This window comes from Haliaeetus leucocephalus, unplaced genomic scaffold, assembly GCF_000737465.1.
Source record: "Haliaeetus leucocephalus isolate CR32 unplaced genomic scaffold, Haliaeetus_leucocephalus-4.0 Scaffold517, whole genome shotgun sequence".
Taxonomy (NCBI): Eukaryota; Metazoa; Chordata; class Aves; order Accipitriformes; family Accipitridae; genus Haliaeetus; species Haliaeetus leucocephalus.
The window spans coordinates 5,419,439-5,431,429 of NW_010972953.1; the positions used below are offsets into that span (position 1 = coordinate 5,419,439).

General features: G+C 40.1%; 1 protein-coding gene across 3 annotated transcripts in view; it reads right to left on the minus strand.

Moving 5' to 3' along the window:
• LOC104837222 (lethal(3)malignant brain tumor-like protein 3) overlaps positions 1-7,862 on the minus strand; it is a 30,107-nt gene extending 22,245 nt beyond the window's left edge. Inside the window, exons 1-8 of one of the 3 annotated variants that reach the window (XM_010576226.1) lie at positions 7,777-7,862; positions 7,049-7,220; positions 5,547-5,604; positions 4,402-4,490; positions 3,031-3,135; positions 2,245-2,380; positions 1,648-1,739; positions 515-666 (exon numbers count right to left, since the gene is read on the minus strand). In XM_010576226.1, coding sequence (XP_010574528.1) covers positions 515-666; positions 1,648-1,739; positions 2,245-2,380; positions 3,031-3,135; positions 4,402-4,490; positions 5,547-5,604; positions 7,049-7,220; positions 7,777-7,832 — 860 coding nt within the window. In that variant the 5' untranslated portion in view covers positions 7,833-7,862. Of the gene's footprint in view, positions 1-514; positions 667-1,647; positions 1,740-2,244; positions 2,381-3,030; positions 3,136-4,401; positions 4,491-5,546; positions 5,605-7,048; positions 7,221-7,776 lie in introns of those variants that run through there. The other 2 variants (XM_010576227.1, XM_010576228.1) reach the window with 2 other exon arrangements.
• Between the last annotated feature and the right edge of the window lie 4,129 nt (positions 7,863-11,991).

Here is an 11,991-nt window from a genome sequence, read left to right on the forward strand (position 1 = left end):
GGGCATTAGCCAAACTCCACAGAAGCAAATGTAAAAGATTTTTACTGACTTAGGTACTGCCTGCTTCCAAATGTAAGTCTGCAGAGAGACATGCCAACACCCACTACTAGTCCTGGAGGAGAGGATGTTACTAATTCCAGGTGGTGTCACTAGTGGAGCTTACTCTTCCTTCAGCTCTGCCAGAGGAACGGATAACATGAACATTCCCTGATCTGACCCAAGTCAGCCAGTTTCATTACCTCAAACGCTTTTTACCTAGAATGCTTCACAAGTAGTTCAAGCCAACCCTACTGGTTTTGCACTGAGCCAACTGATGAGCACTCAGACAGCAGGGGAAGCTACTGGGCAACTGGCTCTTTGTAAAAACCCAAATTAATTATTCAGATGCTTGAAAACTCATTTAAGATCCCAACTCCAGTGACTACGTTTAAAATATTAGATATTACCCTTACTGGAAGAGTGAAATAAACCACCATCTACTTGCATATATATATTAGAAATAGAATCTCTTTACCAGTAGTCATAACTCTCATCCCAGTTATCAAAATGAATGAGCAGGCGGTTATCCACCATGTCCGTGATGGTTGCGACACACATCAGTGACGGATTCTTCTTGTCCACTGCCTCTAGTTTCATTCCCAGACGAAAGCCAGAGGGTGTGACAGGCTGAAGAAGAGGACATCAGGAAAAGGAAATCAGCCACTTCTAGGTCAGGCCATTTAAATTACCCTTATAAACGCTTTTGTTCCAGGTTGTAACCCTGAAACCCACAGACCAAAACACACTATAGTTACTAGCAAGAGGTCTACAGACAAGATTTCCATGTGTTCTGGCAATGATTGTTACTATTTCTAAAAAAGAGCTGATGTAGCTTGAATACCAAAATCTCCAGGTACACAGCAATACAGACGCAAAGGCTAAGATGCACATGCCTTGCAGTGATGAGTATTGGCTGAGGATAAGCGTGAGCATTGCAGGTACTGTCGTCTTAGTGGAAAAGTTAGAGAGTCTTCAAGGAAAATAGGTGACTTGGTCGGAAGCAGAGCAGAGCTGCACAGTTGGGCCCTGATCATACTGAAGTCAGTGCCCTGTCCATCTGCAGCATCAAATCTGCCGCACCGTGGACTTTGTGTCATCTGACTGACGTAAAATGGGAGTGTGTGTTATACAGGAACTGAGGCTAACAACCAAAAAGAAAGCAACAGTGGGTGAAGGATGAAAAATGCTCAAGATCCATAGCCTCATAATGAATCCCATGGCGCACATGAGTATGCTGCTGGAAACCAGAAATTATTTTGGAAATGATTAAATTAGAGGAAAGTGACACAAATATCTTGACTGTAGGGACACAGCAAAACAGACTGTTGTAATATATTTAATAAATGGTAGAGTAAATCTTTTCCCTCAGTATTAAGGAGAAAGGGAAATACAAATTCTCTCTCTGGAAAGCCAGTGACTGGGGAAAGGAAGAAAAATTGTACTAGTTTCCCATCTTAAAAATAAATCACAGCAGGAAATAGCTTGCATCTGATTGTACCATGGTTGTACCTCTTACATGAACATATTAAAAACACGTAAATATTCTGGTCAAAACTCACTTAGCATCAGACCTATTTGAAACATCTTGTATTCAATATCACCACTTACAGTGCTGAGGGTCTTAAAAAGGTTTTTTGGAGCTGCTTGAGCTTTGCAATTCTTCAAATAGGAAGTCCAATTAAATTCTCCCTCCTTGAAACCTAGAAAGAGAGATAAAAAGATTTGTTTTACACAGCCCCGTTACATTCAGATTGGTTTTTCAGAAATGGAAATTACCTGGGAAGAATATGAACTTTGCATGATAACTGCCCTTCTACAATCTTCAGGGATTATCCATTTCAGCTAAAACATCTCTCTCTTTTTCAGTATAATGTCCAATCATTAATCTCAACCTTCACATGTTTCTAGGAAATTGAATGCAGGAAAGAAGCAAGTTCTGAACCCCAAAGAGACTCCTTGCTTTATATGCTCATCCAATAAAGAGTTTCTAATTTGACTAACAATGTCAATCTTTGGGAATATCAAAAGGAAGCTGTTTTGTTCTTTTATGATTCACTATTTTAGTTACACCTCTTCCCTTTAAGCCACTCAGATTGAGTTCCACAATGAAATCACACTAAAAATGAAACATGCAGAGCCAGGACAACTAGTTCTTAGTAGAATTTATGGTTTCTTGTACACCATTCTATTTTTTTTTTTTCATACCTTTAGGAGGGAGCAACTTATGACTTGTTTTTTCACACCAGCCAACGGGATGGATGTCTGAGGAATCAACATTAACCCAGAAGTCGTAACACTCTGGATAACCATCAAAGTGTAATCGCATTCTGTATCCTTGTACCTATAATAAGCAGGGGAGCTCTGATTATCATAAAGGGTCATAAAGGAGTTAAAGAAAAACACTAATCAAGCACTCTTTCTGTATTTGGATGTATGGATAAAAGTAAATATAAGTTCTCATTTATTTCTCAAAAGTCTAGTTTTATTTCTCATCATTTATGTTTCCCAGTTTCCATGCTCCTCTTTCCTCACTTCCAACAGTTGAAAATAACATGGGTTGGTGTAACTTCACTGGCCTCCTATTCCATACTCATGCACACATTCCTGTGCAGCAATAACTGGAGTACAAATGCAGCCTGAGAACATTTATGTCTATATCAGATCAACAGAGATTTCACAAAATTGGAGGCATAAGTGCATTTCAAATTGCTTATATATGCAAGACTTAAGACCTAATTGCACTGTTCTTTTTAATATTTATCCATTGCATGCAATTAATAGGTTTCCTATTGTGAGTTACAATCGCAAAAATCTGACAGTAGGATTTCAGGCATAGCTCCTTAACCACATAACACTATTCTTTTAGTGTCACCTTGAACTCCTCGTAACCATTAATTAATTAAAGTACTATTACTATGTTTATACTTTTTATTGAAAAAAATCGTAAATGTACATGGGACTTTTAGAATCAAAGATAGGAAGAGCAACTACCTCAGCCACTGTGAGAACACAAAATCGAGAGGGGTGTTCAGGATCCAGCCCTTCCAATTTCATTCCAACTTTAAATCCATTTCGGCCTTGTGGGAATGACTGATACTGAGGGGGAAGAAGGAAACATTTGTTTTTAATTCCTAAAGACAAAATCTATTGCAGAGCAGTCATCAGATATACTTAAGGCTTCAAATTTTCAACTCAGAGAAGAAAATTCTATCACTAAATGATTGCTGCTTTAACAGACAGATGCAGGTACAGAGATCAATAATGGCATGATCATCATATTTCAGATTTACTTGTTATTCTAATTAATCTCTCAAAAACACTAAACCACAAGCCTGCTGCAATTAGCGATGAACAAATCTTTCAGCAGATGCAGAAATGAGCTCTATTCAAACACAAAAGAATCCCCTTCACAGCCCACTGTAGGAGGGCTGGCAGAAACAAAGAGCCAGGAAAGCTAAAATCATTTTGCCTGTGTCAGCATGAGGTCAGTAGTCCAGACTTTCCCAAAAGGTAACTTCTCATCTTCAAATGGTAAAAGGGACAATGCATGGTTGATCTGGAGCCAATTTACACAGTCATTCCAAAAAACTTTTGTGTTTTTCATTTGCAGTCTTAATCCAAATTAAACATGTGAAGTACAGTAAAGGCTTAAAAGAAATCCGAATTGGAATTGCAAATGGCTTATTGCATCCATTGCAGTTGCTTGACTTTACTTCTCATCTCACTCTGTAAGGTGCCAACAGCCCTTGGCTTTGAAGAGCTCACTGGGAGCTGAACTTTTAATGTGGGCTGGTACACTGGAATGCAGAAGCAGCTTCACCAAGGCTAAACTCACCCTCTCCCACCTTCAATGCATCAGACTATGAATGAACACAACTTCCACCTTCCCTCGTAACAGTCGCTTCTCACTGAGACAATCTACAACATTCACAGACCTAACTGACTTGCAGTTTTCTACAGAGGAAGGCTGAAAGGGGTGTTGTACAACCACAGATGAAGCAGAGGACATATGAAAGACATTAAGCTGTCCCTCTCCAACTCTACTTGGAGATTGCCTAACAGCCCATTTATCCAGAGCTACCCAAAGCAGATCGAAACAGTCATTGTTTATTTGTGAGTGAGATTCAACCAGCATTTTTTACACCCTGGTTTGGGATGAGACTCACAGGGCAGATGCTTGTTTCCACAGTGCTTCAGGGCTGGAAACAAACATGTGGGGGTTTTACTGCCTGCTCACACCAAAACAACTCATAAATGTAACTGCTGGCTTGAGGGTAGTCTCCAATCCTACCTCCACTGAGTTAGTAATACTGTTCTGTTGCCTGAGAAAAACATAGCAAGAGAGTTGAAAAAGCTGCCAACCTCTCTGAACAGTTTTAGGGGAGCAGCTGGCATCCGTTCCTCTTCTAAGTAGGAAACCCAGTTCCATACCTTCTTCTTTCCAGGAACAACTAAGCAATCAAAAACAAAGAGAAAAATGAATGTTTCTCTCAGACACCTCCCACTCTGCCCTCTCTTCTCTTTCTCCTCCCTTGTACACACCAACACTGTTTTGCTGTTGTACCTCAAAGGAGGCAGTGTTACCCAACTTTTGAGGAAAGGCATGAATTCCAGCAGTAGGAAAACCGTGCTCATTTCTCATTAAGAAAAAAATTATTATATCACAGGTCAAATGAATTGTGGCACCCGGATTGCTGGCATGCTGCCCATGGAAAGTTGCCACCGTAAAGTTTGGACAAGATATAATAACTTAAAATTGTGGAAAATAATTCCTTCTCCTTATATTTCACAGAGGAATAAGGGGTTAGATACAAACTAAAAGACAGCACAGAGAGGCATATAATTGCAGCTGAAATAAACCTAAAACAAAGCAGATGAAAAACCAAGTGAATTTTTTTTCGGTTCACAAGATTTTTTTATATATATACACATATATTTATAACCTGCTAATACCACAATGCCGCTACTAGAGAGGCAGCTACCAGTACACAGATGATGAAAACAACAACTTGGGTAGGTGCTTGGATTCATTCTAGTAGGACCACGGTCATACACACAGAAAATTACATTTTAAATGCATATGAAAAATCTCCCCCCAGTTTACATATGCTAACTCCTTTAAGGTATATAATAAATTTAACCCATATTCTATAATCAATCACAGGTTGTTTCCAACTTATTTTCTATTTAGCATGTGTAGTCTGTGGCTATGAAGCTCTCCAAAGTCAATGGAAAAAAGATTCTTATTGTCTTCAGTGAGCTTTGGATCAGGCTGTCTCCTTCCAGATCCTCTATACTGTGCCTATCGTGCAGGCAAATCTAGTCCATTCTTGCTAATACATTTCAGAAGACTGGCTGTGGTAAGAGGGTTATGTACCTAATAAGCTATTCTGAATGTGAAATGAGCTCTACTGTCCTTTCCTCTCCTGTTTACTATTATTCATTTTATAATAGCTAGTAAAAAAATCTATAAACATTAAAGAAAAGAGACTATGAGCTTAGCTCACCTTGTTTTATTGGTTTAGTGTTTCTGCGGCTTTTCATATTATTTGATTTATTCTTCTCCTAGACACAGATATGTTAAAAAAAAGTTTAGCAATATTGTTTTTTCCTCCCTCTTTGATCATCTCACAATGCAGGTACAATAAGGATGTAACATGTAACTAACAGGACTATTAGCTAGCATTATTTTCTTTTGAATAACCCTGCAAGAACATTAGTAGGGTATGTTACATATATAACTTGATCCTGCAGTATCCCAAAGTCCTTTACAAATTATTTAATATATGCTATTAAAGTTCATTTAAATATGGCTACTGAAGAGCAGCACGGGCCCAAAATCTCCATTACAATACACAGGATTTGCTTTCTGCAATGCAGGATTTACTGCTCATGTAAGCAACCTTACTGTAATGCTCCATTTTCGTTTTCCTTTCAGAGGTTCTTATGTCCATCTATGCCAGGGAACGGATACAGAAAAAAAATCATTTATGAAGCCCTGAAGGAAGGTTCAAGTAACTACTGTCATAGATGAGCACCCCAGAAAATGTGGTCTCCCTGTGTCACACTCCGAGCCAGATTGCCATTCACATTTCTTCTATGTGGTTTTCAAATTCATGTAATTCACCCAGGGTTGTCATTTCTCAAAACAAACCAAAAAGGGCAAAATCTGAAATGCAAAGCTGCCTGCCAAACATGCCCCAGAAGAGACAGGGGGGCAGTTTCAAACAAGTAGGATAAGGGGGAAGAGACAGAATGCAAGTTCTTCTGAAAACAGACGTACTTTAAAACATCTTACACACATCACAGAAAAGCTGAGCAACAAGATGAGTTAAACTGTTCATGACATCAGAAGTTTCAGCTTGCATTTCCAACGAACACCTACCCCAGCATCTCTGCATTACAAAAGCATGTGCAATATGTGAATATAAATAAAATGGTTCAGGCCTAAGACACTATGCACACAGTAGCAGTGTGCAGGCTTGCACAAAGAAGGGCCCCTAAAGGGAGTGAGATGCTTAACAAAAGTTAGGAAAAGATCAGGTCAGGACTGAGGTACTTCTATTCATCCGCCATTAATACAGGTTTCTAGTAGTGTAGTGAGTGTGCATGCAAGCACCTAATAAAAAGCAATCAAACTCTGCAGTTTGACACTAATCTTCAATATCACGTAACAGTACTTGACTGTAGTTAGAGAAAGTATTTTGGGGGGCATGTGGTTTTATTACTGTGAAATACACTTGGTGCACAGGGCTATAACTACACCTATAAAGTTACAGTCTGAAATCTTGACCTTGACTTCACATGAGCTATTCACCCTTATGACTAATCAGACTTCAGAACAGATATTCTCATTACTGATGTAAACGAGGACCAGACCCAGACCATTCTCATGGGTACAGAACAACCTCCCTCAGCACAGTTTGCATCACACAGTGAAATCTGAGACACAGAATTCTCCCTGCTTTTCACAGTTCTCTTTAAAGAAAATACATGCAGCCTCATTTACCTCATCCTCATCTGCATTTTCCTCGTCATCCTCAGACTCCAGAAGCAGTCTTCTCTTCCTTCTGAGACGTTTGACAGGTCTGTCAGCCTCATTCACCTGACAGCCACTGCTGGTATTAAGATTTCTACTATTTCCCCTGTTTCTGTAATCATCTGCAATGTCTCTGGTATCACTAAACATCCAAAATTGAAAACAAAATCAAATTAAATGTGCAACAATACTCCTGAAGTATTCCCAGTGTCTCTGTACCTCTTCAGAAGAACGAGGACGCCTGGGCTGAGAACCTAAATAAGTGAATCGTGTCTGCAGGATTTGCCAGATATGTATCTTTTAAAAGCACCCCAAAGTACCAGCACAGCTCTCACCACCAGAGCAGCTTGAGAAGGTTTTTAATTTTGCCTTTTTACAACTCTACAGAAAGTTAAGGTATCATCCTTATTTGTAGTAGGACGGGGAACTGAGGCATCAAGCACACAACCAGTGTTTCCTCAGGCTGGGAAGAGAAATGAGGACAGAGCTCTAGAGAGGATCTTTCCTCTCTCGGGCATGGGAAGCTCAAGGGTAACAGAAAGGTCATCAGCAGAGTTGTACAGGTGGCACTGCCTCAGCCATGCCATGGTAACACTTGCTCTGAGGATTTCACTCTACTCACAGCAACACTTCTCTAACACAGTGTTCTCTTTAAACGTTTTTAAACACAGAACAGGAGGAAGCTGGGGTTTCTTTACCTGTGCTGCTGGGAGCCCATTTGAGTACAAAACTTTCCATTCTCAAAGCAATCCATTTGCTCACAGGTTTGGAAATCAGAGCAGGGCACGTGTTCTCTGGGCACTGCGGAAGCAAAGAAAAAGGAAACTATTAAATTAAAATGTTAAAACACCTTTCATGCAACTAGTTCTGTCAAAGTCCTTTACAAACTTTCATTAAGTGACCCTCAGTATCCCATGGTGAAGGAAGTAATTATTATCTGTGTGCTGGCACATAGAAAGAGTGTACCACCTCATTAAAGAAAAAACCCCTTTTATCAGTAATATTTTAATTCTGGAGAAACCCTGCCCCCATAAAAGTGATAAAGGAGGATATAAACTCAAGGCTATAACCAGGACACAGTTACAAATCTTTTTATACTTCTTTATTCCTAGTAACCCTCTAACTTGAAAGACAAATGTCAAACAAGTCCATCGTGTTTGGATAATTTTAATACAACTGGTTAACTTTAAAAATTTTCACCTTTATGTACTTTGTACATATGAAAATCCTTCATAGGCAGCCTCTAAAACCAGCACATTATTGATGGGAGATTAGAAACAATTATTTCTGTATCTAGCAAGGGATCTATATCAATTTTTCATCTGAATGAAAGCATGAAAATGTAAGGAATAACTCCAATATATCATTTATTTTTACTTTCTCCTATGATTTGAGTTCTTCCTAATGCAAATTAGTTTATGTTTAATATTTTAACAAAACACAATTACAGTGATACCCATTACCAGGCACCTGCACTATCCCAATGCATACTTTGCTCAAGTAATCTGACGTGCAAATTGTACTCCTACGTATACATCGTTCCTATTCTGCATTTAGTGGCACCGTTTGTGTGCACTGGTTTGATAACCCATTTTTGAATGCACCATTAAATGCTTTAAAAGAAAAAGAGAAAAAACACAACAAACCACACAATCCAGAACGCTGAGATATGAGTCACTTTGCTTTTTGTTTAAAGCCATTTTCATAGTCTCCTTACCAGTACTTGTACTCATTCTGCTAAGACGACTGACATTTTTCATTTATATTTGATTGCTCCCTATAGCCCAATATGGATGTCAGATGGTTCTGGCTGGAATTGGGCAGACAGACTGCCTACGCAGAGAGTGCACGCATGCCTGCTTGTATCACAACTTAAAGCCTCTCGCTGTGCCATTGGGGACCAATGATTCCAGGCAGGGAAAAGACAAAACAGGGAAAACTTGCAAGAACCAAGAGTGCTTGAAGAGCTCTGCTCAATTAGAAGTCACACTGATCTATGGAATACACTTGGACAAAAAGGGTGTGAAAAATTCTTAATGCTGAGGTGTCCATGTAAAAGCCAGTTCTTCACCTCATAGATTGACATCTCCTCAGCTTGTGCAGATGAGGAGAATGACCCACAATCAGCAGGAGTGTAAGTGAATGCCTGTAAGTGTAAGTGAACCTGCAGAGCTTACAATGAAATTTGAGATGAGAAAAGCCAGCAGGGAAGACAGGTACAAAGCCTTCCTACCAAAACCCAGAAATAGTTCCATCAAAATCCTGGGGAAAACCAACTGGCAGACGCTTGTCCAGGCAGGCAACAAGATGAGAGATCGTTCTCTCCTCAAAGAAGAAATTCCCTCCATAGGGATGTATGACTTCCATGATGTAGCTCTGCCTTGACTAGGGATCCAGCATCGCTAACACAGACCTTATACAAAGAGTTAATGTCCTTTAAATTACTGCACCAGGATGCACTGGTGACGTCGAAGACATTGAGACACTGAATAAGCTCCAGCTGCTGTCCTGTGATGCCTGTGTGTCCCAAGCTAATTCTCAAGTCTCCTGCCACCACCTTAGAAGAAGATGTTTCAGTACAAGGCATCAGGCAAACCTATCAAAGGCTCCCTATGCCACAACCACATGCTGTCACGTTTAACCAAGAGCATCTTTTAAAATATGACCTTATGCTGGATGGCTAATGGTACTCTTGGGATGAGAGCACTTAATCGTTACTCACTCCCTAGCACTGGTCTCCATTAGTACCCTCCAGAAGACACTCAGGCACATCTGTGAGGGAGCTCTACTGAAACAGTGAGTAATTTAATCAGAGGAAACTAGTGATTTACCAACGTAAGTGAGGCTCGCCAGCTGAACTGAGTGGTCTGGAATGAAGAGCTCAGAGGTTATATAAATATTCTGTTTTGAGCTACTCATTTCTGGATAAACAGAGTAAGAACAGGTCTGCAAAGAACTGAGATATTTCTTGTCCATTACATTGATGCGCATGTTGTAGAAGATTTTAGAAAATTTAGGACTATAAGATTGTTAGAAATTAATATAGAATGGGTTAAGGTTATTAATGGCAACAGAGCTGCTCAACAGGCCATGAACAGTGTTCTCAGCCTGCCCGCCTTGTATAGCCCCAATCCAGGACCGGATTAAAACCCAGTCAAACTAATCAGTAGAGACAGATGAAACAAAAGATGAAAAATCAGCAAGATACAGGTGCGTAGCTGGGGAGTGAATAAAATATGTAGAACTTACAAAGATAAATGTGGAATAGTTAATGGAACAACCAGAGAGTTTTCAGAATTGTGTAGGTACGAGACTTCAAAGTAAAGGGGATGAGAAGATGACTGACCCAAGACGGACTTCAAAACCCACACGATGATGACCAGACGGAACAAAAGAAGAACGGATAAGATGATGATGAATGATAACAACATGGGAAGCGAGATCAACTGGAAAATTACAAAGACTTTGGACTGGGATAATGGGTAGTAAAAGGGTATATAAGACTGAGAAATTTTTGGAAGGTTGCCATTCACTGCAGTGGTGGCCCAACTCTGAGTTGTTCATAAAGCAAACCTAGAGAAACCCATGACTGAAAATTCTTTAACACATGTCCAGTAATATGCTTGTATTATCCTGTTAAAACTCAGTTTTCCCCTAATTTCAATTACAGTAGCCTTGGAAACCTCAAAACTCTTATGGCTAATAGTGTAACTCTTGGCATGAGCCAGGTTAGAGGAGATTCTCCAGGATGTTCTTGCAAAGATAACTAACACTACTGGGAATTCATCCTGAGCCAGGAATCCCAGTTTAGCACAACTCTGTGTCATCCATTCATGCTCCACGCTGTGTAATGCATGCAACCAGAGAAAGGAAAAACGCTGGAAACTCCCATCACTCCCGAGAGCAGTCAGCTAAGGCACAGCTATATGAGTAAATCAAACAGTGCCAGGTCCTGCAACTCAGCCACATGCATCCTTAGCCCAGGGCACCTAGCACCATCTCAAGCAACTCCCAAGCATGATTCAGGAGTTAGCATGGAGCTGAGATGCTGCCCAGTGGGTGCAGCCACTCTGTTCTGGAGGCTGAGAGTATTTAATAAGGTATATATGACCAGACCATTCCAGTATCAAAGCCCCCAAACAGGCAGTTTAGTTTAATGTGGATGCAGACTTAATTGCTGTCATGACAAGTAAATCACTGGTGTTATGGAGAAACGCTGATGTCACTGATGATCCACTACCCTGGAAAGAAGGGGGTCCAACTTCCCAGAATCACCACTTAAAGAGATCCCAGGATGTAAGTTAAAACTCAGCGTGAGAGGGATGTTTGACTACATCGACAAATCTAGCCCAGAACATTTATATAACCACACTTACCTTCCACAAAGGCAAGCACAATGCGTGTGCCAGGTACTGTTATGACTATGCAGTAATTACATTCACTCTAAATACTCCTAAAATATTCGAAATAAGACAGTGACTCACTCCACACGCTGCGCCAGGGAGCACCACTCTACTAAAACACACATTTCAGTTAGACCTGTTTCTAGAAGCTTTTTCAGAAACTGTATATTCTCTTCCACAGCAAAAAGCTCACCTTCCAAACCAGTGCTAGAGGCAGTGGAAGCGTTGATAGCAGCAGGAGCAAAGCTGGTTGGGCTGGCATTTACTGCTGAGGCTGAAAGAGTTTTTATGGCTTCTGCTTCTACTTCAGTAATGATTTCTAGCAATCCAAACTCATTTAAACGGAACTGCAGGTAAGAGAAGAAAGCAAGCAAATAAGCAGTAGTAAAAGGGCTAGGATGGGGGACAGAAGGAATAGGATTCCCTGAGGAGCAACTAGGTAAGGGACAAAACGAAATGGCTGAATGTACATTAAAAAGCATTAAAAATAAGTAACAATAAAAGCGAGAA